This window comes from Mus pahari, chromosome 7, assembly GCF_900095145.1.
Source record: "Mus pahari chromosome 7, PAHARI_EIJ_v1.1, whole genome shotgun sequence".
In the NCBI taxonomy this organism is placed as follows: Eukaryota; Metazoa; Chordata; class Mammalia; order Rodentia; family Muridae; genus Mus; species Mus pahari.
The window spans coordinates 3,872,032-3,899,843 of record NC_034596.1 but is presented as its reverse complement, the minus strand read 5'-3'; the positions used below and the strand labels follow the sequence as shown (position 1 = coordinate 3,899,843).

The 27,812-nt window shown below is 38.8% G+C and overlaps 1 protein-coding gene across 4 annotated transcripts in view; it reads right to left on the bottom strand.

Annotated features, from left to right (window-relative positions):
- Itsn2 (intersectin 2) overlaps positions 1–27,812 on the bottom strand; it is a 117,374-nt gene that overhangs the window by 79,406 nt on the left and 10,156 nt on the right. For all 4 annotated transcript variants that reach the window (XM_029541104.1, XM_021202787.2, XM_029541105.1 and 1 more), the window contains exons 2-9: positions 17,207–17,266; positions 7,566–7,658; positions 5,956–6,019; positions 4,588–4,751; positions 2,827–3,033; positions 2,610–2,706; positions 1,786–1,925; positions 118–181 (exon numbers count right to left, since the gene is read on the bottom strand). In XM_029541104.1, coding sequence (XP_029396964.1) covers positions 118–181; positions 1,786–1,925; positions 2,610–2,706; positions 2,827–3,033; positions 4,588–4,751; positions 5,956–6,019; positions 7,566–7,658; positions 17,207–17,237 — 860 coding nt within the window. In that variant the 5' untranslated portion in view covers positions 17,238–17,266. The remainder of the gene's footprint in view (positions 1–117; positions 182–1,785; positions 1,926–2,609; positions 2,707–2,826; positions 3,034–4,587; positions 4,752–5,955; positions 6,020–7,565; positions 7,659–17,206; positions 17,267–27,812) is intronic.

The following is a 27,812-nucleotide window of genomic DNA, read 5'->3' as shown; positions in this document are numbered from 1 at the left end:
AGAAACAAATTTTTATAAAAACAATGTTTACATGTTTGAGCTTTCAGAAACAATCTTCCACAAAGATTTCTTATAAGAGAAGATGTACAGTTTGAAACCACTGATGAGCACACTCACCAAATAGTAGCTAGTTGAGTTTGAGAGAGATTTGATTGAAGAAGGGCATTTCTAGCTTGAAAACCTGATGGAGTGAGAAAGGCATAAAGGAAGTGACTTCAGTCTCTGTTAAGTCACGCAGACAATGCTGCTGCTTTCTCAGAACATCTGCCATCAATGTTTGTACCAGGGGCCAGGTGGTGGGCATTCTGCAGCGATCACAGTCCTGCTCCAAAGAGCAGAGCCCAGAGCTAGTGAGGAGGGAGTGCTCCTCCATGTTCTTCCAGCAGGAAAGCTCCACTCAGCTATGAGATCAAGGGCAGCCTCAGGCCAGGCATGGACAGGAAAGGCTCTCCAGCCGTGACCCCACACCCCTCCCCTCACACTCTTCACTGGCTCTCTTCCTACATGATCTATAGAGGCTGCAGTTCCTCCTGGGACTCCTGAACACACTTTTCTCTGTTTTCAACAAGCATCTAAAGCCTGATGCCCTATATCTGCAGCCCAAACCTCACCTCCCCATTCATACTCCTATGTCCAACCAAACATATATGCAGATATATGTTTCACAGGCATCTCAAAAGAAAAAAAATCCTGTCTCTATCATGTTCCTCTCTCCAATTTTCACTCCAAATTGCTCTCTTCTCTATGACTTGCATCACTGTCCTCAGCATGACTCCAATTCTTTCCTGACCCTTTCTCCTTTATCTATCATTCACTTTGCCCTATGTAAGAATTATTTGCTGTGGGAATGTGAAAGTTAGGAGATGCAACATACTTGCCTATTACAAGTATACATCTTGTATATAACCATATAACACATTATCCTCCTCTATAAGTTTATATCATATTCTAAACTGAACTGAAATGTTCTACAGACGTGTGAGTTAAAGCATAAAGAGTGAGTCATAGTGGGGACTTTGGGAGTTGGACTAAATTTATTTTGCATTATGCTATGTTTAAGTATGGCTCCCATACACTCATATGTTTGAACAAGCCTACAGGAGCCAGGGAGTAGAATGTGATGGTTTGTATATGCTTGGCCGAGGGAGTGGCACTATTTGGAGTTGTGGTCTTGTTGGAGTAGGTGTGTCACTGTAGGTGTGGGCTTTAAGACCCTATACTAACTGCCTGGAAGTCAATCTTCCAATAGCTGCCTTTAGATGAAAAATATAGAACTCTCAGCTTCTCCTGCACCATGCCTGCCTGGATGCTGACATGCTCCCCACTTGATGTCAATGGACTGAATCTCTGAATCTGTAAACCAGCCCCAATTAAATGTTGTCCTTTATAAGAAAAAAAGCAGTGAGCCATGAAAAAGGCAAGCAGAGAAAATGTGCTTTCTCTCAAAGAGAGTCAGGCTAAGCTGCCACACCACACCGGTGCTTTGGGGTTTCAGTCACTTCAAAGCTTACAAGATTAAGTCTAATTAATCTTTCTGAGAGATGCTTTTCTGAAAAGTGGGGTATATACCCCTTGCACTTAACTTGGCATAAGAATTTGAAGAAAGCAATCAAGTCGAATCCATCTTTCAATAATTATATACTTACAATAATCATTGAAGGCATGTACATAATGCCTTCAATGTTAGAACTTTAGATAAGACACAAAGTACAAATTCAAGTAATTTTTCAAAAGATGTTTACATAAAGGATCAATGCTCTTTCATAACCACTATACGTCAGTTACCTGAGAGGTATCCACTCATGCTTTTGTCTAGACTATTAAATTTTTGCCGATACTTTAATCTTGAAGGCTGAGGAACTGCCCACTCTGAGGTTCCTGTCTTAGGCGAGTTCCCTGAGAGGGAAGCAGTTGAGGAAGTTGAGCTATAAGGAAATGTATTTAAAACTTCATTACTAAATAAAATACAATTGAAATTTATAAGACAAAAACATTAAGAATCAATATACACTATAATGGCAATAGACACATACAATTCCACCTACTAAGAACCTACAATTCCAGGCATTTTACTGGCCAGGAAATTTATAGACAGCATTTCTTATCTTCCAAGTACACTTAAATGACATTGTCTACATTTCTTAATTTGTCAAACTATGGTTCAGGGCTGTTAAGAAAAAAAACAACACAAAAACCAATGGTTATTTAAGCTACAATAAAATATTTTTCTAAGTGAAAGGTAACTCTTTGTAAGTCGTTTTTGAAGAACTATAATGATTTCTATGGCAGATAATAAATGATATTTTTGTGCTCTATAAAATTAAAAAAATACCACTTTATCCAGATGTGGTGGTGCATTCCTTTAATCCCAGCACTGGGGGAGGCAGAGGCAAAGTCAGTCTAGTCTACAGAGCAAGTTCTAGGATAGCTCAGGCTATACAAAGAAACCCCTCCAACAACAACAACAATAACAATAACAACAACAAAGGAAGCTTGTGTTAGATATTTATACTTGTCCATTACAAAGAACAACCTAGATAAGCCCAGGGCTTATTAAATACAAATCCACCCTGAAAACAGACAAAGTTGTTTGTGATAAGTATTCATACCTACTAGATCCTAAGTCAATCAGAGACTGGGCCTTCTGGATACTAGCACCACCAAATCCTCCCATCATCAGACTGTAAGATGATGCATGAGGCAATGCTGGAGGGAAAATGATAACAGGGAAAAGATTTGTACTAGGCAATTCCACAAAAGAAGGAAATCTGTGAACAACAAACATAACAGTTTCTTCTTTACATCTCTGACTTATTAGATACTTACTTGAAGAAGAATAAGGAATGGATAAAGGCTGAATGAGACTGGCAGTTCCATTTGGTAATGAGGATGTACTAACAGAAGGCACTAGGGGAGCAGGCATCATTAGGGGAGGAATACTGGTCCCTGAAGTAGCAGAAGACAAGGGTGTTGTTATAGGCGCAACTGGAGGCAATGGCTGATGAATGGACAGATTGGGCATGCTTCCCATCCCTAAAGATAAAAGAGAACACATTTTCCAATGGTATTCTCAACTATAAAATACATCTCAAAAAACAAGTTACAGTACAAAAAGCACCCTCAATTTTGCAGAATTGCCATAGTAAATTATCCTTAAAATATTCCATAAAGCAGCTGTGCATCTGAAGTGAAGGGGTAAGCTATTGCCTGAATATTAATTGTCTTTCATGTTCGAACTACAAGCAGACCTTCTCTTTTCCTTCTCTTATGGCCACTAAGACTAAGCAATCTTTGTCAACTACATATAGTATCTCAAAGATAAAATGTCTTACCTGACTACATGGTTTTCTGAGTAAGGAAAACAGATCCAGAGCTGCTACATTACTGGGTTAATATGCTTCCTCACTCTTCAAACAAACAGGCTCTAACTAGCAGATGCTATGGTGGACTTGTTTATGTATATGTATTATTGGCAAATGCACCACTTATTTCACTTTCCTTCCAAGTTATATAATTCAAAAACAAGTCCTTAAAATTAGTGATAACTTTTATTTTCTTAACTGTTGAACACTAACTATAGCATAAGAATATGGCCACCAGGTGATTTGGTGTTTATTTCTACAGCTAAGTACAACAGTGGAAGAATAAGGTGTTTTAAAACCTAACATCTGGTGTAAACGAATGCATTTGTCAGTACAGAGACATCTTATTGAATGTTTCATTCAAAATTACTGCTTTTCACATATAATTCATAAGAAACTGACTAATCAAAACTATATGGAAGACATATCAATCGGTAATATCTGATGAGTATATAAATTAATCAGGACAAAGTATACAATTTTTAGGCCTCAATTTAGCTGGCTAATTGACCTTTAAATTAAAGAAAATCTTACTCATCTATGATTTTAAATTACCATGCAGATTAAACTCCTCTAGGTGTGTTTAAATTTATTCAATCTTCTTGTTTTATTGTTTAATATTAATGTACCTATTTAAGAGTTACAGTGTAGTGTTCTGATACATGTATACATATATGATAACCAAACCAGGATGTGTAGCACATCTGTCATCCCAAGCATTTACCATTTCTCTGTGCTAAAAACATTTAAAATCTTCTCTTCTAGTTTCTTTGGAATATACAATACAAAATTGTTAACCACAGTCACCCTACCATACAACAGAAACTAGAATTTATTTCTCCTCTCTAACAGTAACTTAGTACCAACTGACCATTTGTCCTTGACCCCCCAACACCATCACCTTCCTTCTGTACCTTCTAGTAATTAGCATCCTGCTTCTCCCTCCATGAAAGACAGAAGAAACTGATAAGGAACCGTATTTAGAGTCAGTTGTAACTGAAGAGGCAGATAATTCACTTCACGACTAGTAACTGTGACAGGAGATTTAGGCAAGAGCAGACAGGGACACTTAGCTATGATAGTAATTTATGATCTCTTCTCTTAAAGGCATGAAAAGTAACTTGAAAGTCTAGGGATTGTCATTTTGTGCTAATAAATCCTCTCCTGATCCCCAAGGAATCAAGCTTAATAATCAAATAGGGCAGCTAAATTACTAGATACATACCAAAACGAGCAGAGATTAGTGGAGAGAACATAGGGGGTTGTTTCATGATAGGAGGGAGGACTACAGGCAGCTGTTGGCCCTGCAGCTTTAACTTGATGAGTTTCATAGCTATAGAGAACTCTTGCTGGTCCATCTTCCCATCCTTGTTCAGATCTGACAAGGCCCTAAAAGGAGAATGAGGTAAGTAGATGGGTATGTGGGGTGGTAATGAGGAAATATAAATGACTACTGAGGTTGAGAAAAAGAAAACAATGGCAAAGCATTCACATGTAGACTGTCACTTAATAAATGTGTGTGTGTGTGTGTGTGTGTGTGTATGAGTAACAAAAAACCTGAAGAGTGAGAAATACTAGCCAGAGATAGTATCTAACAAAATGTTCATAGACTATACAGAATCTAGATAGTTCAGAGAGGATTTCTAGCAATGAAGATAGAAAACAATCATTCTGGAATACTGTAGTCCTAAGCCAGGAACAGTAACACACCTCTCAAATCCCAGCCATCATGGAGGCAGAGAGAAAAGGATTGTTCTAAGTTTGAGGCCAGCCTGGTCTACAGAGTGAGTTTTAGGACATCTAAGGCTACACAGTGTGTATATTTTATATAGGTTCATAATTTCTAAATTTAATTTATTCACTTGTTCAAATAATCAAAAATATGTTTGCTACTAGCATTCTGTCAAGCACACAAATGTTCTATAAGGAAAAAGAATGGGGTAGAAGATCTTATTTGCTTTAATACATTTAAAAAAACACAATCCCAGATATTCTAGAACATTTTAAGAGATCTTTTTATTTATGTTTATGAGTATTTTGTCTACATGTATGTATATGTACAACATGTGCGTGCCTGGTACCCCCGGAGGTCAGAAGAGGGTGTGAGATCCCCTGGAACTAGAGTTATGGATGGTTGTTAGCTGCCATGTGGGTGCTGGGAACTGAACCCAGGCCCTCTGCAAGAGCAGCCACTAGCCACTAAGAATCTCTGCTACCCCTCTAGAATATTTTTAAAGTAAGAGCAAGGAAAGGGATAGCACTTTGGGGTTTACAAATGATGAAAATCAATAAAGCTACAACAACATAGTACAAAGGAATTTGAGATTTTTGTCAAGTTATACAGAAATTTTTTTCAATGTTAACTCATACATTCTGTCTTGAATTCAAATTAAATTAGAATTTTTTTCTATAGAACACTTCAAATTATTTTCAATCATTTACTTAGTATAATTTATTTCTCAAAAAGCTAATGAAATATTCTTATTTTACAGCAGAGTACCAATGAGAATAACTTGATATTAACACCATACTATTTAAAAAACAACAACAGCAATTAGAAATTTAAATGCATTTACAAAAGAAAGTGTTTTACCATATTTCAGCTAAAACCGGGGCCGGCAGACCTGATTGTAGGAAAAAAGTACGGGCTTGATCACCTGAAAGTAATAAAGACAAAAGCCAAATGGTGCATTAGTAAGCAGAATTATTCCAATACTTACACATAATAACAGTTGGCACATGGTGCTGACTTTAACCAGTAAAGTTGTAAGTGTACATATGAAGGTATTTACATTCTAGAGAAATATGTCACCACTAACATTCTATTAATCAGTGAAGAAAGAGTGTGTTAGTCATCTTTGACTCTTCACCCTAAACAAGTTCTATAATTATAACTACCAAGGGCTAGGGAAACATCTCTCACCGGTTTCCCCATACTTGTATGTATACTTGCTGAACACACCAAGAACAAAACCCAATTCCTCTGCTTGGGTTTTCAGAATGGGACTTATAAATGAGAAATCTTGAAGACTGAAGTAATAATGTCTCCCACTGGAACAAGGAATGAACTTGCTAGAGAAGGATGGCTTTCCCGAGCTCGGGGTTCTCCTGTAGCACTTCCAGCATGCAGGGTATCTTCCTGACACTCTGTTATCATCCTGGTCAGACTCAGGGAACAAAGGAAACCAACAGAAACATGGGCATGTGCACACCACAAGCTGTGCTATTCATGGTAAGGTCCTGACTCAGGAATCTCAAATATTCTAGGAGCCATGGATAACTATTATTAGCTTGTCAGGAGAGAGGTCAAACTCTGACAGCAGGGAAGGTACAGCAGGAATACCAACGACATCAGACTATAATAAATATGGGGATGAAGTCTGAAGAAGGCCTGGAGGGGTCAGTCGTCAGCATGATAGCCTTAGGCAAATCCACATCATTTCTCACACAAGCTTTACCCTGTGTGAATGCAGATGGATACAGTGTCTGCCTCACAGAGGCTCTGTAAAGGTGAAACACGGTAATGCATACTACAAAGCCAATAAATGGTATAGGTGTCGTTTCTGTGACAACTGTTATACATAAAAGCATTAAGATGCAGTGGAACAAAAATGGAAAGTTTCATTTCTTGAAAAAGAAAGGAAAGATACACCCAAACCAATCACCAATAATTAATACTTAACCCAGGCTCAAAGGGGAGATAGCATTATGGAAACAGACTTTGGGATGCCACATCCCTGTAATCTAAGCACTCAGAAGATGCCGAGCTAGGAGGATGTAACAGGTTAGAGGCCAGTCTGAGCTATACAGCAAGACCCTCTCTCAAAGCAACAACAAACAAATCCTAAATAAATAAAATTTTTCAAAAGTTTTTTTTTTTGTTTTTTGGAGGGGGGAATCTCTGTGAAAAATATCTGGTATAAGATATAAATAAAAAAACTTCTTGAAATAGTATTAACATGTAATAAAATGGATTCTGGACCACCACTTAGAATCTAAGAAAAAAAAACTCCCATATGCCAAAATGAATCAACAAATTGAGACAGTTTCAGGAAAAATAAAGTATCTTTAAATTCTAGAGTTTTGGTAGGTATGAATTTTATTACTTAATAAAATTTCGATAGCAGTTATTAAACTTAACTCTAAGATATATAAACAGGTATATATTTATAATAAATAATATAACAAAGATTAAATACAAACCTGTTATGTAACCTCCTGAAGGCTTGAGATTATCAAACTGTTTATCATGCTTAGTACGTTCTTCAGATGTAATAGCCCACATATTTGGCCCTCCTAAAACATATATGAAAGGCCAAGATATTATAGGATGTACATGAGCCTGCTCAAAACTATGTCATCCACAAGAACACAAAATTTTAACTTGTAAACATGAATCTTAAACATTCATTTGATGAGACTATTTAATGTTTGAAGGACATAAAATAGAATTCTATCAACTACATACAGCAACCCTAAGGCTTTCCAGTCATCTACTCAGTTAACATCTATTGAATAATCACTGCACACCACTCACAAGGATGAGGTAAATACTGGCAATAAAAAGATTAGAGTATTATTCTCATTCTAAAAAAAAAAAAAAAAAATACCTAGAAAGGACCACCATTTACTGTGTTAACTGTGAAGGACCCAAGCAGAAGCATGGCAAAAGTTGTCGAATTCTAAGTTTGAAACATCAGAAGTGAAGTGAAATAACAGGAAAGATTAAGACCTAAGCAGAGGCTGGAAGCTTTAGCATCTTGCCACGTGCCAAGGTGGTATAAGAGCACTTATCTCACACAAAAAGGGTGTGGTTTGAGAGGCTGGAATATGCAAGATGCTCTAAGTAAACCAAAGAGGCTACTGCTAGCTAAGGTACCAATCTGAGTACAGAAAGTAACAGGGAATAACTAGTCTGAATTTGCTGCAAAGGGGCATTTTCCTTTTTCCTTCACCACTGGGGACTGATAAAGCCTCTCTGTACGAGGTAAGATGTGTTCCACCAAGCTTAACCCTCCATTTCAGGCTTTATCTCTCAAGGTCAGGGCAGATGTCACTTCCATCCAGAGGAGCCTGGTATCTAAACGACAATAACTGCTTCCTCTTCTAGATTCTCAAGATACAGGTCACACTTCTGCAGAGCACTTAAGAAGATGTTGTCTGACGTCCCTCTGCACTACCAGACTTTGAGACCTTTCTATTCCAGGAACCAGTTGAGTACCCAGAAAAGAGCAAACATTTAAAAATGATTTCTGAATAGATGTCTGAATCAATAAAAAAAGGAACAAGGGGGAAAAAATAAAGCGTGCCTTACTACACAGGTCAGGGATGCAGGGAACACAACACTCTCAGACGCCTTTGCGACCTGCCTTTCACACAGAATCAGGAGCAGCTTTCTGAAGAAGTCCTTGGGAAGCTTTATCAATCACCTTGGGTAATAATCATCTATACCTCACTTCTGCCTACTCTTTTGGTTTACTCAACATCTCTCAACAAGGAACCATAGGTATTTAGACATATAAACTCATATATATCTGCTGTCCACACTGAGTAAAAAAAAAATCGGTATTAGGCAATTTTCAAAAAAACACTTATCACTGAAAAGGCCTACTCAAATTTCAGATGTTAAAACTAATTTGATAACACACTTTTCCTTAGCCCAAGTGACTGAATTAGAAAAAAAACAATAAAAAGTTTTCAAAGTGAAAGTTAAAAATAAAGAAACAGATATGTTGAAGAACTAAAGATCTAAAATAGCTAAACCATACACTTCTGATATAAACACATGTGTAATAACACTTTCCTTGTCTTATCAGCTTATTATCGCGAGACTGAGCATATTATCCACGCAATAAAGAATATACCTACAATAAAATAACATTAGCCATCATCTTTTACCTATCAAGATTATAGAAATAAACCAGGTACATAGTGGAACGACCAGTGTGTGGGGAGGAACGGCTAAGAACAACATATAATCGTATACTCATTTGAAAATTCCATAAAGGTCTGTAAGAAGTCCTGCGGTGAGCAGGACAACCAAGTGTATTGGAATTTATTTACTATGTATGACTTTGGGGAAATGCTGATTAAAAAGATGACAACAGCTGTGAGCCCAATGTCAGGTACTTAGGTGCAGTCTCCTTAACTCCAGGGCCACGCAATAAACTAGGAGACCACTACAGAGAAGGAAACTAAAAGCAGTGGTGGAAAAGTAACTGGCTGAAAATAATATAGTAAGTAGCAGAGCTGAGATTAGAACTTGGGCAGTTAGCCGGGCGCGGTGGCGCACGCCTTTAATCCCAGCACTCAGGAAGCAGAGGCAGGTGGATTTCTGAGTTCGAGGCCAGCCTGGTCTACAGAAAGAGTTCCAGGACAGCCAGGGCCACACAGAGAAACCCTGTCTCAAAAAACCAAAAAAAAAAAAAAAAAAAAAAAAAAAGAACTTGGGCAGTTGAGGATTAACTCAGTGGTAGTGTATGGCTTAACAAACACAAAGTCATGGGTTTGTTCCCTGGCATGAGGAAAAACAAAACAAAACTTAGACCACATGGGAACAGAGGTTAGAACTGGGGTAGCCTGAACTCCCTAAACTATATCATCTCCAGCATACATGGACAAGATGTTCAAGCTCTCTGCACTGTAGACGCTAACTCTGTAGCCTGGGAATGCCACCTAACTCAAAGGGTTCCTCAGAGACCATATAGAATAAACAATATGCCTACAATAAAATAACGGCTTAGAATAACAAAACAAAGGGTATTGAAATACATGTATGAAAATTCCATTTTTACAAACATCACTACTTTGTATGGTAACCTAAAAAAAAATAATTAAAAATGGACAAAAATAATGGTCTCATTGTGTAGCCCAGGTTGGCCTGGAACTTCCTGTATAAACCACACAGCATCAAACTCAGCAGAGTCCCTGCCTGAGATTAAAGGTGTGCACCATCATGCCTGGCTAGAGTGCTCTTTTGTACTCATTATCTTTTCAAATCTTCCTGGGTGCTTGTCTTCAGGGTAGCAAACTCAACAAGCCTATTAATATTTGTTTAATTCTTTTTTTTTTTTTTTTTTTTTGGTTTTTCGAGACAAGGTCTCTCTGTATAGTTGTTTAATTCTTTATGACTCCAAGTAGTGATCATGACCCCTGCATATTCACTTATTCAATAAACATGCAAGGGAAACAAAAATGAATCCATGAACCCCTTTTAAAGGTGTTCACAGTCTTAATATTTAAGATTCCACAAGCAACAGTCACTTTTATTATTATTAACATTATATGTAAATAGAAATGTTCAATAAGTTAGGACACAAAATTACTTAAATCATGTTCAAATAACTTTCGAAACAAAATTAATTTAATTAACATACCAAGAATTTTCTGGAAATGAGATAACTTCAAAATAAAAAAATTCAGAAATATATGTGATTCAAAGCCAATTTTTAAATAGTTGATATAATTCTTTCTCTTTTTTTCAAAATTTTTTATTAGATATTTTCTTCATTTACATTTCAAATGCTATCCCGAAAGTTCCCTATACACTTCCCTTGCCTTGCTCCCCAACCCACCCACTCCCACTTCCTGACCCTGGCATTCTCCTGTACTGGGGCATATAATCTTCGTAAGGCCAAGGGCCTCTCCTCCCACTGATGGCCTACTAGGCCATCCTCTGCTACAGATGCAGTTAGAGACACAAGCTCTGTGGGGTACTGGTTAGTTCATATTGTTGTTCCACCTATAGGGTTGCAGACCCCTTCAGCTCCTTGGGTAATTTCTCTAGCTCCTAAATTGGGGGCCTTGTGTTCCATCCAATAGATGACTGTAAGCATCCAATTCTGTATTTACCAGGCACTGACATAGCATCACAAGAGAGCTATATCAGGGTCCTGTCAGCAAAATCCTGCTGGCATATGCAACAGTGTCTGTGTTTGGTGGTTGTTTATGGGATGGATCCCTGGGTGAGGCAGTCTCTGGACAGTCCTTCCTTCCATCTCAGCTCTGAACTTTGTCTCTGTAACTCCTTCCATGGGTATTTTGTTCCTCATTCTAAGAAGGAACGAAGTATCCACACTTTGGTCTTCCTTCTTCTTGAGTTTCATCTGTTTTGCAAATTCTACCTTGGGTATTCTGGGCTAATATCCCCTAATCAGTGAGTTCATATCTAGTGACTTCTTTTGTGATTGGGTTACCTCACTCAGGATAATATCCTCCAGATCCATNCATTTGCCTAAGAAATTCATAAATTCATTGTTTTTAATAGCTGAGTAGTACTCTATTGCGTAAATGTACCACATTTTCTGTATCCATTCCTCTGTTGAGAGGATCTGAGTTCTTTCCAGCTTCTGGCTATTATAAATAAGGCTGCTATGTACATAGTGGAGCATGTAACCTTGTTAAAAGTTGGAACATCTTCTGGGTATACATCCAGGAGAGGAATTGTTGGATCTTCCGGTAGTACTGTGTCCAGTTTTCTGAGGAACTGCCAGACTGATTTCCAGAGTGGTTGAACAAGCTTGCAATATCACCAGCAATGGAGGAGTGTTCCTCTTTCTCCACATCCTCACCAGCATCTGCTGTCACCTGAATTTTTGATCTTAGCCATTCTGACTGGTGTGAGGTAGAATCTCTGCTTGTGGACGTTGTACATCGTGGTGCGCACTAGGCTCCGCACCACGATGTACAACGTCCACAAGCAGTTTGTTGTCGAATTCCTCTGGCTAGAACTTCAAGTACTATATTGAATAGGTAGGGAGAAAGTGGACAGCCTTGTCTAATCCCTAATTTTAGTGGGATTGCTTCCAGCACGTTGTACATCGTGGTGCGGAGCCTAGTGCGCACCACGATGTACAACGTCCACAAGCAGTTTGTTGTCGAATTCCTCTGGCTAGAACTTCAAGTACTATATTGAATAGGTAGGGAGAAAGTGGACAGCCTTGTCTAATCCCTAATTTTAGTGGGATTGCTTCCAGCTTCTCTCCATTTAGTTTGCTGTATATTGCTTTTATTATGTTTAGGTATGGGCCTTGAATTCCTGATGTTTCCAAGACTTTTACCATGAATGGGTGTTGGACTTTGTCAAATGCTTTCTCAGCATAATTCTAAGCATCTAATGAAATGATCGTGTGGTTTCTGTTAGTAAGATTCTTACGTTTGCCTTTCGCCATCTGGTAATCTCTGATGTTAGATGTTCTAGCTGTCTCTGGATGGAGCTTGTTCCTCCTGTGATTCTGTTAGCCTCTGTCAGCAGTCCTGGGAGTCCAACTCTCTCCTGAGTCCCAGTGGTCAGAGCACTCTCTGCAGACAAGCTCTCCTCTGGCAGGGAAGGTGCACAGAGGTCTGGGTCTCAGCTCTGCCTCCTGGCTGAGGATGAAGGCCTGAAGGGACCCTGTCCGAGAAGCTCTGTGGTTTCTGTGACCCACACGCTCTCCTGCACAGACTGGTCTCTAAGAGACCTGGGATACAAGATAGTGATCTCACCTGAGTCCCAGGGTCAGAGCCCTCCCTTGAGGCTGACTCTCCTCTGCCGGGGAAGGTGCACAGAGGTCTGGGTCTCAGCTCCGTTTCCTGGCTGAGTCCTGGGGTCAGAGCCCTCCCTTGAGGCTGACTCTCCACTGGCGGGGAAGGTGCCCAGAGGTCTGGGTCTCAGCTCGGTTTCCTGGCTGAAAATGAAGGCCTGAAGGGACCCTATTGAAGAAGCTCTGTTGCTTCTTCAGTCCTTGCACTCTCCTGCAAGGACTGGTCTCTGAGAGACCCAGGATACAAGATCCAATTCTAACTTTCTTACTTATAATATAGCACTAAAAGAATCTTTCAAAAGAGCTATTTGGTATTCCTCACCTGAAGTGGAAAAAACTTCCCTATCTTAGTCTGGTTTTGTGAGCTTTATGGAAAGACAGTATAACAAGGTGGCTGGGGGGTGGGGAGGTTGTTGTCCAATATTTCCACTAAAAAATAATGACCTCTCCATTGTCTGATAATCGAATTCTGTTTCTGGAACTGTCTTTTCCTACCTCTTCTTTCTTTCACACTGTTTCTTCTACCCTTTCAACCTCCTAACAATAGGTGGGAGAGAAAAAAGGATAGAGAGGAAAGAGATCCTGGAATAAAGTCAAGGGTAGGAAAGGGGGTGATGTTATTGTTAGAGTACTTCTTGTTGACTAGGGACATCAAGTTCCTTGCGGCAAATTTGATCTTGCTATGAGAATATTCAATTCTTGTTGTTTCCTCTTTGAACATGACTACTTTAACAAGCTGCTACCAACAGCAACCAACCAACAACCCAACTGCTCCTCTAGGGCCCTAGCATTTATATACCCTCAGAGAAGTTCCCAGGATTCCAAACGTAACACACTCACAGAAACCATCTGCACCTGTCAAAAATCACACTCCTGTTAGAGCAAGGAAAATCATAGTCAGCTGCTGCAGACAGTCCAAAGCAGCCCCCTGTCTCCACTCCTGGGATGAAAGTTAAAGTACATTCCTTATTTCTGTGATTTTTTAAAGAAACCAAAATTCTCACTACACATTTAACCCCCAATTCATCACTAAAGTGAGGATGGATTTTCAGAAGAATCTCTGTTCCTCATTCTCTTCTTGCTACTGGCTCTCTTAAGCACACTCACAAAACCAATGAAAAAGGAAAGTTCTCAATTATAAAGGATCAACTAGTCAGTAATATCTATCATCCCTGTTTTCACATGTGTAGCTACACATATCTATAAATATACAAACAGAAATAAAGAACACATCTAGATACCACATCAATATTACAATTCTAAATGTAAATAATCCAAACATGCTATATTTATATACAATAAAAACTAAATATTATAGTCTGCATTGATATTTGTCTCCAATTTAAATAATATTTAAAACAAATTTAAACAAATAACACTTAAGATAAATAATGTATACTGGTCTAACACTAATTTAAATCTCTAAAATAACATGGTTATAATCTTCTTTTTTAAAAAAGATTTATTTATTATTACAATTAAGTACATTGTAGCTGTCTTCAGCCACACCAGAAGAGGGCATCAGATCTCATTACAGGTAGTTGTGAGCCACTATGTGGTTGCTGGGATTTGAACTCAGGACCTTCAGAAGAACAGTCAGTGCTCTTACCGGCTAAGTCATTTTGCCAGCCCTAGTTATACTGTTTTAAACCAACCTGTAGTCTAAGTTGTGGGAACTTCACTTATTAAAAACCCGGGTTTTGACAGGAGCCTGATATAGCTGTCTCCTGAGAGGTTCTGCCAGAGGCAGATGCTCACAGCCAACCATTGGACTGAGCATGGGATCCCCAATGGGGGAATTAGAGAAAGGACTGAAGGAGCTGAGGGGGTTTGCAACAATTTCAATCAACCAACCCTCCCAGAGCTCCCAGGGACTAAACCACCAACCAAAGAGTACACATGGAGGGACCCATGGCTACAGCTGCATATGTAGCAGAGGATGGCCTTGTCAGGCATCAATGGGAGGAGAGGCCCTTGGTTCTGTGAAGGTTGGAGAATGCCAGGGCAGAGAATCAGGAGTGGGTGGGTTGGTAGGGGAATACCCTCACAGAAGCAGGGGAAGGGGGAATGGGATAGGGTTTTCTTTGGGGGGGAGGAAGACCTGGAAAAGGGATAACACTTGAAACAAATTGATAAAGAAAATATCCAATAAAAAAATAAAATAAAAACCTGGTTTTTTCAAGTACAGTGCAGTGCTGTATCTGACTGCACACAATCAACACCTAGCTCAGCAGCTCCTAGCTATATGGTTGGAATAGTACTGTAATAAAGCTCCAAGAAAACGGGAGGGAGGTGTTAATCTTAAAGCTACTGTTTTTTTGTTTGTTTTGTTTTTGTTTCTTTATTCTGTATCACTTCCTCTCTTTATACTAGATTATGGATAAAGTCGCTATGATGGGTTTCAGAACTCTTCTTCAGTCTTCAGCACCCCATAATTCTGAGGCTGAAACAAGCTATATCACATGGCAATATCAACCAGTAGCAACACGTATCTGAAATAACCCCTTGAAGATAGGCACTGAAGGCCTATCTATCATGTTCTCTCAATCTGCAAATGTATTCAGTCTTTGAAAAGCAGAATGCAAAGCAGCATGATTCAGAAGGCTTTGGAAGGACAGCTCTGCAGTCCAAAAGACTAGGAGCAGAGCTACAGTTGCAAAAACACAAGGCACTGACAACCAACACTCTAGTCTTGTTAAAAGAAAAAAGAACAAGGAAGTGAAGCACCGACGACAAGGGAAAATCCTGTTTACTAGAACCATGTGACATGATATAAATATTCTTTCTCTGCACTGTCCAATAAGGCAGCCTCAGTTACCTGTGGCTTTTAGCACATGAAATGCAGCAACAACTGAAGTAGATGGTGTGGCTACTATGCTAGACAGATGTCACACTGAGCCTACAAAGTTTGTAGTTAGCCTCAGAATGATAAAATAGACATGGCAAAATTAGATGAAAGGTCCCAGCATTAACACAAACTACGGCATCCAGGTATGCTAACAAGTTAAGTCTCTATAGCCTCAAGCATCAACAACTGTGGCAAATGATTTACTAGAGATGCAGAAATTGCTTTTCAAGTTTTGTATTATATATGGATGTGACTTTCAATAACTTTTTTTTTTTTTGAGACAAGGTTTCTCTGTGTAGCCCTGGCTGTCCTCGAACTCAGAAATCCACCTGCCTCTGCCTCCCAAGTGCTGGGATTAAAGGCGTGCGCCACCACTGCCCGGCTCAATATCATTTTAAATGTTGAATTGGACATGAATTAGATACATACAAGTTACTTAACTATTTTCAATAGGCTAAGTACAAAGATAACAGTCTCACTGCTACCAATTTTCAGAAGTTTATTAAAAATGATTATCTTTATGCCTTCAAACTACTTTCTAGTTAATAATTTGTACCTATTCACATAAGCATATTTGTCATTGAACATTTTGTTTCAAATGATTTTTATTTATAATGCAATGATCTACATAATAGACATAAATATTTATGGAATGAAAGAAAGAATGAGATTATACTACTTGTATGTTTTTTTGATTTGTAAACCTCATTAATATGCATGTTGAAGTTTGTAAGTAAACTAAGCTTAGTAAAAGCTTTTTCATGAGGCCCAGAAATAATCCTCAAACCTGTATAGAGCATCGCTGTCTTGAACACATATATCATTTATTAAGGAAAAATAATAATTATTTAATTTAAACGGTATCTGTAGTATAACTCTCTATAATTCTACACCATTTCCACAATGAAAACAATATTTATTTTAATCTTACACAGTTTTAAATAACATTTATTTATTTTACTAGAAGGAGCACAAGCCAGAAGACAACTTATAGGAGTCACTTCTCTCCTTCTACCAGGTCAACACAGGTTGTTGGATCAAATAATTAGACAGTATAAACATTAAATAATATAAATATTTATAAAGAGAAATTCAATCTTATGTTTATATTACTAAATGAATCTTGTTGGCCTCACCTATCTGTACAACTAAAATACACTTATTATTCACCTAAAGGCACTCAGCTTTTTGTCCTTCAGTTTCATGCACTAAGCAGAATATATCTTTAAGTTACTCTCACCTGTTTGATACTACCATGCCATATGCCAGATACTACCAAACATGCTTCAACAAAAACATGGAATTTACTGCATGATATTAATAAGAAGATTCATGAAATGTTCTAAAATGCTCTGTGTTTTCAATCACAATACTTCAAGTTTTATATTTAAAACATCAAATTTATCTACAAAATTTTCAAACAATAGGCTTCCTACCACAACAAAGCCCATCCTACCATGCACAAAGTTACATACCATTCATCGCTGTGGGAAACTGAGCCATCATGGTCCTGACTTCTTGCAGCTCTCAGCCATCTGCAACATGAGAACACGGTGCCGTTCATACAACAAAGGCTGAGCACAGTTTAGCGCACACTCTCTAAGCTGTAGGACTGTCTGTCCCCTTTAGCACACACATCCAACAAAGAAAACAATGCAGAGCTCCTGTTGCTGCTGAACAAGCAGAATCCGTAGTTGGGGATGAGGAAGGGAGGGATTCTGTTGGCAACAGGGCTGCCTTCAGTACAAGGCCATTTAAGAGAAACATTATATGTAATAGCAAATGCAGAATGGAGAAACCCTTGGCATTAACCAGCATTTCTGCAGAAATAAATTCAAGAGAGAGAAAGCTGTTATGACTAGGCAAGAACTGGTTTAAGAAAATCAACTGCATAAAGTATATAAAAAAATAATATGAAAATCCATAACATTTTTAATCCCCAGCAAGAAATATATCCAAAATAAATGTAATAGTGTCTTTTAATTAAGCTCTATAGGTTTTAAAAGATAATCTTAAAGGAGTAGAGTGTATAGCAAAGCACAGAGACACACAGAGTTTAAACAAACAAAACAGTGCAATTATTAAAATACGTGCTTGTTTGAATAAGTGCATTAGTAAGAAAAGGCTTCCTGTAGACAACAGATCTGCCTGGCTCTATTCCGAACTGTGACTGCAGAAAAGTTATTTCACTTTTTTCAAGTCTTAGATTCCTTGTCTACAATACTTCCAATCACTTTTTTAAAAGTATTACAAAATGTAATACACTGCCTGACATATAGTCTGTATTCAGTAAATGGGTGCTTTTCTGTAAACATCCAGAGAGAGTGAAGTATGATTTTTGAGCACTCCCCCATGCATTATTTAACTGTATATAAATGCAAAATTCAAAATTTGTTCCAAGTACTGGAGTTGGTGACCGAAAATGCCCAAACTCTGGTAGGATAACTGGCGCCCCTATAGAACATATGGTGTTGAGCCTTATAAGATGAATAAGAATTAGTAATAATTATATAATTATTATTAGTTATAAATCTTGAATGTAGCAGACAGGTGTTTTAAAGGGTTTTAGAGATAGACAGCCAACTATGAAGAAAAGACCAAAGCAAGGACAAGCTGCAAACAAACCCTGGCACCAGCTCTAGAACAGAGACAGCTGGAAGAGATGCGATGAGCTAGAGAAAGAGCACAGGGTTCAAAAGAAACAGAGCTCACTGATTTTCTTGAAATGAGTGACTATGTAATAAAAAGAACAAAAAACAGCTCTCGGAATTATAGAATGTGAGGTAGAAAAAACAGTGGCATAGCCAGATAGAAAAGGTAACAAAAGGAGGCCTCATCAACTACTTACAACAATAATTTCCTTAACCACAGAACAGTTCTACAAACACATTTTACTTCCTCCATGTAAATGACCATGGCGATTTAAAAGAAAAATAAGATGTATGTCCAAAAGTAACCTATCTAGTTACCTGTAATAGACAATTTTTAAACATGGGAGAAAGCTTGCCCAAAGCATTATATATAGCCCACTATGTAGTCATCTAAATCATTATATATAATATACTATGTAACCTCTAAAGCAATAAATACACTGTCAATGATGGCTGAGATAACAGAAAGACTGATGGGGAATAGAATCCCATAGACAGAAAGCCTTTAATTAGTTAAGGTCTAACATACAAACCATCTGTCTAGAACTTTTAGCTGGGTATCATGTATTCTATGAGAATAACAAAATGCCATGTGGTAGATACTCAATTATCACAGTTATAATCCTGAAATAAAATTAGGAAATAACAAAATAATATAATGGACAGGGAGGGCAAGCCTCCTGGGCTTTTCCACCTCGTACATAGAATTTACCTATTCGTGCATGCAAGCACAATATTGCAGCATTTATACATGTATGTAGCATTTGGTTGAGTCTGGTAGCATCTTATAATTTGTTATAATCAATATGCTCTTAAAGCTTACCACTACATCTATTTTAGTTATATTAACTTTCTGTCCCATCTTAGAGTCACTAATTGCACCATGCTTATGTTTTTCTAGTTTACCAGCAGAAATGGAGAGAAATACTAATAACTGGGGCTGGAGATGGAGCTCAGGGATGAAGCACTTGCTGAGAATGCACACGGCCTTGGCTCAATCCCCAGTGTTGCATAAGAAATAATTATAATTGAAATTTTGGAAAATGTAACAGATCACATAAGTCTGTTTTACATTTTTAAATAATTGCTAACATTTGCTTAATGTTTTCTATTAATTCAATACACTTCTATTAATCACCTAACATGTCTCATGTTCAATAAGAATCCAATATTCCAGTTCTGCACACAGAACTTCATATACCTAGGTACCCTGTAATATACTCCTGCAAAATCCTTACCAGGCAGATATTCTCATTTCACAATGAAGAAACAGAGAGCTAAAATGACTTGCCCAAACTCAGTATCGTGGAACAATGAGGAGATTCCAATCCTCTCTCCTTCTAAAACCTGTGAACTTCTTTGCCTTTATGGACCTTTTCTCCTAGATATATAATAATGAATATAATAATGGTGAAAAGGTCATATGTTTATACAAGCAGTGGGTGAACTTGATGTTGACACATTTTAGTAGAGAGGAAAAGTCTGCCCAGCTGCACAAACCCCAAGGCTGCATCAAATAAACTAGGAGTGCTGGCTGTTTATGGACTCCTGGCATAACACTCTAAAGGGAAGAGTAACTAACCAGCACCTCCTCCATTACATGGTTCATGGGTGTCCTAAAAACACCATGTTCTATGTGTGAAGAAGATAATGTGCAAAGATGGACAGTTTGCAGTCATGATGTGAACTATTAATTACTCCTAATGAGAACCAGCAAGCTACCTTTGAAGAAACCCTACTTGGTAGATAATAGGTAAAAGCCAAAGACGCATATGGTTGAATTTATTCTAAATGTAATCTGGAGACAACACCAAATATGAATTTGGGATTAGAATATATGATCCTGAAGAGAGAGAAAAGTGAGACTGCCAGGCCAACAGTCAAGAGGCTCTTCTATAAGTGGGTCTTTAAGACCCAGGAAAAACTATAGCCATTTAAAAGGAAAAGTGGCTCAGTAAAGGTTGAGGGTTTTGTTTGTTGAGAAGCACCCAATTATAGAAAAATTATAGCCATTCAGTCCAGTGGCCGCAATTTTCAAGATAAGCAAACTAAAAAAGTTGTATAAGCCCACAAGCTCGTAAGCAAAAATGGACCTAGAAATCATACATCTCTAGTCCACAGTTCTGTTCATAAAATAATTCCCCAATCTGGCCAATCACATCACTGTTTAACAATTCAGTAGATACCCAGGATCATCACTTGAGACTGTGTCAACAGCAAGTCATTATGTGCATTAGCAGAAACTTCTAGAATAGCTCCCCCCGCTAAAATGTTTTCACACAGTTTTCATTTTCTTCCCCTAACCTCACTAGTGTGCCACTCCTGCTTAAACTCCCCCAGTACTTACAAGTCAGTCTCAAGTTCTTGGATGAAATGTACTTCAGACATTACTCCAACCTCCTTCTACCTATCACTTCTCCTTGATGGGTATGCACAGCAACCTTTCTTCAAACAGGGGCACTTTTTTTCCTCTGCCTTATTGTTTTCACAAAGAAGTGTTGTCCCTGTCACAGTCATCATGAGGTTTCTCATCCTTTAATTCCCAATTCAAATGACATCTTTTCTATAAAAGAAGCCTGTCCTGCCTGGCATTAGATACTATCTCTTAGGTATGCCTATAACACTGCTCAACCACAACAATCTTTACCATACTGCACTTCAATTTCACATTATCCTTGTTTTCCTAGGCCACATGCCCTAGCTATAGTTCATTTTTATGTAGTTTGGTATTCCTAGTTCTTAAACCAAATGTTTTATAGTAAGTACTTTTAAATATTTGCTGAACAAGTTAATTTGGCAAATAAATAATATAGCTCACATAGAAACAAATGAACAGCAACAACAACAAAGAAACAAAGGGATGCAGAGGAGGCAATGTCAACTTGACATATCAGACTGGAGAAGGGTGCTCAGACGGGGAAAGCATTTGCCATGGAAGCCTGAAGACACGTATGTTCAATCCCCAGAATGCATCATGGGAGAGAATCAACTCTCAAAAAGCTGTCATCTGACTTCAATAAGTGTGCCCTGGGACACATGCACCCACATCCTCACACGTGCAAACATCATAATACACATGTGCATGCATGCATGCATACACACTAATAATAAAGTAGAATTTTTAAAGTTTGAATAAAGGAGATCTGTTGGGAAAGGAGAGCAGGTGCCTTAGGAATATGGATATCAACCATTCTGCCCCCTGCAACATGGCTCTTCTATAACTTGTTGGGAACTGTTTTTAAATATACTTTTAGAGATAAAACTTTATACATTTCTTAATAAATTCTGAGATTTTTAATTTTTTTTGAGTTCTGTTTTTTTTTAATTTTTTTATTTTCTTTATTTACATTTCAAATNCTATCCTGAAAGTTCCCTATACCGCCCCCCCCACCCCTGCTCCCCTACCCACCCACTCCCACTACTTGGCCCTGGCCTTCCCCTGTGCTGGGTCATATAAAGTTTACAAGAGATTTTTTAAATTTTGAGGACAGAAGAAATCTTGAATTTTTCAGCTCTACTTTGAATCACAATAGTTAAATAGTTTAAATAAATTTGAGTAAAGGACTGGTATTCACAAGCATGATAGTACAGCTCCTGAATGTATATATTTTAAGTCTGTTATCCCATTACAGTTAGCTTGTGCACATGTGTTTGTATGTGGACATGCGTGCACACACAGTGCAGACGGGTGGAGTCAGTTCGTTCTCCCACTATGTGGTCCAGGGGACCTTAGGCTGTCAGACTTGGAAGTAGGCTCCTTCATCCACTAAGCCAATTGGCCAGCCAAGGTGTTTTTGGTTTCTGAGACAAGGTTTTGATATGTAACTCAGGTTGTACTGGAACTCATGACCCTTTAGAGCAGTGGCTCTCAGCCTTCCTAATGATGTGGCCTTTAAAACAGCTCCTCATGTTGTGGTGACCCCATGCTTCACAACTGTAAATTTGCTGCTAAAACATTCCATATTTTATCCACCCTTCCCACCCCCACCGTCCACTCTCCTACTGCTCCACATCCCACAATTCCTCCCCACCTCCTTGTCTCCACATGGATGTCCCCATCCCCATGCCACCTGACCTCTAAACTCCCTGGGGCCTCTAGTCTCCTGAGGGTTAGGTGCATCATCTCTGAATGAACACAGACCCACAATCCTCTGCTGTATGTGTGTTGGTGACCTCATATCAGCTGGCGTATGCTGCCTGTTTGGTGGTCCAGTGTTTGAAAAATCTTGGGGGCCCATATTAATTGAGACGGCTGGACCTCCTACAGGATCACCTTCCTCCTCAGCTTCTTTCAACCTTCCCTAATTCAACAACAGGGGGTCAGCTGCTTCTGTCCATTGGTTGGGTGCAACTAATTGCCTCTGACTCTTTCAGCTGCTTGTTGGATCTTCCAGAGTGCGGTCATGCTAGGTCCCTTTTTGTGAGCATTCCACAGCATCAGTAATAGTGTCAGGCCTTGGGACCTTCCCTTGACATCTTTAAAAGACATATTGGTCAGAGTGACCAGGAAACAGAAGGAGCTCTGTTGGAGACTCTGTTTGAGACTGGGTATAGTTGCAATGCTGTCTGGAAAAGAATGTATCTGAAACAAAATAATCCAGGCATGCTGGCACATGCCTTTAATACCAGTACTCAGAAGGCAGACATGATCACTGTGAATTAGGGGCCAGCCTGGTTTATATATTAGTTTCAGGGCCAGCCAGGTCTACATAGTGAGACCCATAGTGAGTTTCAAAAGCAAAGAGAAGAAGGGTTCCAAGGAGAAGTTACCATTGTCAAATGATACGCAAATACAGGCTAAGCTATTAGTCTTAGCCATCTGTCAAGTTCAGTTGCAATGAAAGCTCAGCTCAAACGTCAAACTGATCTGGACGATGCAGCAAGGGGACGTTTGTGACTCAAATATGGAGTTACTGGGCATAGTGGTGCACTTCTTTTAATCCCACCATTCAAGAGGCAGAGGTAGGGGGATCTCTGTGGGTTTGAGGAGAAAGAGATCCTTAAAAAAACAAAACAAAACCTCAATCAAAAGAAATATGTTGCTAAAGGAAGATGAACTAGTGGGAGGAGAGGCATGAGCCCTTAAGAAAGGGAAGGAGGAGTGCTGTATTTACTTTTAGACAGGGAAACAAAACTACTTTTCTAGAAAAAAAATCTCCAAAGGGAGTGAAAAGAAACATTATCTATGAAAGTGGAATTAGATAGCTCCTGGGCATCACGTTACACCATGGGACAGACGTTTCTGGCTCTGGGAATACAGTTCAGATATGGTAACAGGGATAAATGCAGATATTCACAAGACTGGAAATTCACAAGCAGGGTCAGAGAAAAGACAGACTTTTGCCACTCTTTTGCTCTTTCCCTCGCTTCAAAGGGGAGGGCTGAAGACTAATTTCTTGGCCTCTCTAGGGTCTAAGTGCAATCTTCTCTGAGCTAGAAAAAGGGAAGGTCACACACAAATAAGTTACAAGAATTCAGCAAGCATATATACATTCAAATCAACCTTAGCCCTACACTCTCAGACATTTGTTAAATGAATAAACATGGGAAGATAATATAAAGGAAGGTAAGCAGTACAGATGATTCCTTGGTCTGGGAAAATAAACGATGACTTATTCTCACTTGATAGTAACATGAGGAACCCAAAGACAGAGGGATACAGATGTAAATTAACACTGTATTTTTTAAAGAAGTTTAAAAATCACACATCTCCTCACACAGAGATTTCAAATGAAAGTCCATTATCAAGATAACAACTATTAATAGATTTGACTATATTTTTCCAGATATTTTCTTGTTTATATACTAGGAAACTAGTTTTAGTTCAAGCAAACTGAACGTAGTGGCCCACAATTATAATCTGAGCTACTGTGGAAGATGAAGCAGGAGTGTAAGAATTCAAAGATTGCCTGGACTACACAGTGAGTTCAAGACTAGCCTGTATAATTTGACTTGATTATGTCTCAAATCCTTAAAAGGATGTGGGGGCAGGTGTGCTTAAAGGATCATACTGCCATACTTCATTGCTTTGCCTTAAAGGAGCATACTGTCATACTTCATTGCTTTGCCTTAAAGGAGTATACTGTCATACTTCATTGCTTTGCCTTAAAGGAGCATACTGTCATACTTCATTGCTTTGCCTTTTTCATGCTACTAACTTTTTACCATCACAAATAACACTGTAACAGACATCTTTTTCTAAAGTGTTTTTTTTTTACTTTTATTTTTAATTATGTGTATGTGTCTATGCCTATATGTGGGTATGTGCACATGATGTAGATGCACTCAGAGGACAGAGGCATCAGATCCCCAAAGCTGCAGTTATAGTGACTGAGCTGCCTGGGAAACAAAGCAGGCCTTCTGGAAGAGCAGTGTGCACTCTCAGCTGCTGAGGCACCTCTCCAGCCCAACGAGAAACATCCGGAGTTAAACATAAATTAAATAATATTAAATATAAATGTGTACACTTACGTGCTTTTTCCAAAGATAAATAGTACACATAGTGGTTTAGTGTGTATGAATATTGCAGTTTTAATAGATATTACCAAATACCCTAAATTGGACTTCATCTATAAAGCCTCTCACTATAGCCTGATGGCATAATTCCAGTAAGTAGGGCTTAAATCCAAATCCCTAACTCTGGTTTACTTCGGAAAGCCATCTGGAATCTCTAAACTCTTGTCTCTTACCGTTCTCACCCAACAAGTGTAATGACGAGAGCATGCTGCAGGGCTGTGCGGATAAGTCAGTGGGTAAAATGCTTGCAGCACAAGCATGAGGACATGAGTTTAAACATCCAGCACCCATGTACGCACCAGGCATGGCAGTGTAGCCTGTAAGCCCAGAGCTGGGGCAGGGCTGGAGATGAGGAAATGCATCCAGGGCATCTGAAATGACATGCTCCAGGTTCAAAGGGTCTCAAAAGCTGTCTCAAAAGCTAAGGTGGAGCCTAGAATCTTTGCTAGACCAAGGGCCTCTCTTCCCATTGATGGCTGACTAAGCCATCCTCTGCTACATATGCAGCTAGAGACACAAGTTCTGGGGGTACTGGTTAGTTCATATTGTTGTTTCTCCTATAGGGTTGCATCCCCCTTCAGCTCCTTGGGTACTTTCTCTAGCTCCTTCATTGGGGACCCTGTGTTCCATCCAATAGATGACTGTGGGCATCCACTTCTGTATTTGCCAGGCACTGGCATAGCCTCACAAGAGACAGCTATTATCGGGGTCCTGTCAGCAAAATCTCGCTGACATATGCAATAGTGTCTGGGTTTGGTGGTTGTTTATGGGATGGATCCCTAGGCGCCCCAGAACAGGGGAATGCCAGGGTCAGGAAGCAGGAGTGGGTGGGTTGGGGAGCAGGGCAGGGGGAGGGTATATTTTCTTCATGTAAATGAAGAAAATATCTAATAAAAAATTATGACCTTACCAAAACAAACAAACAAACAAAAGACCTGTGAAATCATATCAGCCATCCCAACACAGAGTAAGTTATGTTCCAAAAGCTTGTTTAAAAAAAAATAAAAACACTAAGGTGGAACACAGGAAGATACTACTGTGAGCGACACACATAAGGTGCACCTAATCTGAGGCATGAAAATGTATTAAGCAGACAATGGGCTGACCTGAAGACCTTTGTCATGGTTTATTTTACTGTGCTTGTGATAAATTACCCTGAAAGAGGCAACTTAGGAAAGGGTTTACTTAGGTTCATGATCTTCCTCCTGAGAGCTAAGATGATAGGCCTACTCCAATGTGCCCTAAACTGCATCTTTCATATATTCATCTTGTATTATTCGATGGAAAAATTTTAAAATGTCTTTTCCTTTTGCTATTCTTTTCTTAAAAGAAACATCAGAAACTGGTGTTAATATTTTTTAAAATATTTACTTTATATATATGAGTATACTGTCACTGTCTTCAGAACACCAAAAGAGGACATTGGATCCCATTACAGATGGTTGTGAGTCACCATGTGGTTGCTGGGAATTGAACTCAGACCCTCTGGAAGAGCAGTCAGTGCTCTTAACCTCTGAGCCATCTCTCCAGCCAGGTGTTAATATTTTAACTCATCTCTACAATGATAACTTCAGTATATAATTAGTATAAAATGTATAAGACCTTTTATATTTTTGATCATCTTCATATTCCAGTATGTATTATTTTATAATTATATTAGTCCAGGGGTAGTTGGAAAGCAGCCAACTCAAGACAATGCCAATGATGCAGTGTCTATCCACATGTGGGCATGTATAGTAGGAATTTTTCAATGCTGGTGAACATTGTACGATGAGACTCTTTTAAAAAATTAGTCTTCAGTAAGACCTACATAATTTTAGTTTATAAACTCTGTTTCAATACACCTTGGCAAATTAGATTCTTAATAAGTAGTAATACACAAATATCAAAGATACTTGGGAGGGGATGGAAGAAAAGTAGCTCTGAGAACCCGGCAAGTTATATAAGTTGTCAGCTTGACAGAGTCTAGAATCATCTGAGACACCAGCCTCTGAGCATGCCTGTGGAGGATTATCCTGCAGATTAAGGCTTACTGAAAAATATAAGGCTGTGTATGTCTTTCATCCAGGAGCTCAGTAACCAAAGGTGGATTTTAAATACTTTAATACTACATGTGGTGCCTTAACATCGGACAAAAACTCACTTTTGGAAGCAGGTGAAGGAACACAGGCAATAGAAAAGCAGAAGAGGGAACTAACTGGGGGAAGAAAGAGAGTCAGTCAGCTAGAGGGAGGGAGGGGTACAGAAGAAGACAGTGGGAGGAAACAAAGACAAGCTATATAATGGCAAATATGAAGATCTTATGATGAAATTCATTACATTGTACTTCAACTAAAAATTAATTTTAGAAATATGATGAAGGTGCCAAACCCTATAGTGCATGTTTTTACATGTTACCATGGTTACCTTGTTATCAGTGATGCCACCATTTCAAGATACTATCTCAGGTTCATATATACTCACCATCCTTGAGGCTAGCCCAAGATAAATCAACTTTTAGGACTCATTTTGATTACATTTTAAAGGAGAGTTCACTAAACAGTTTCAAAAGCCACTTATAAATGTTAAAAACAAAAATTTAAATTAAACTATAATTGTTTCATAAAAGAGAATATGAAATTGCTCCAGTCTGCTCCCTCATTCTAAGCAGTTCAGAGCAGTAGACCCTCACTAAGATAAGGCTGATATTAACTATATATTACCTCTTCGTCTTTATAGCCCTAAGTATAAAAACTATATAAAATAATCTACCTTTTAGCCAGGTGCTGGTGGTGAATGGTTTTAATCCCAGCACTACGGAGGCAGAGGCAGAGGCAGAGGAGGCAGAGGCAGAGGCAGAGGCAGAGGCAGAGGCAGAGGCAGAGGCAGAGGCAGAGGCAGAGGCAGAGGCAGAGGCAGAGGCAGAGGCAGAGGC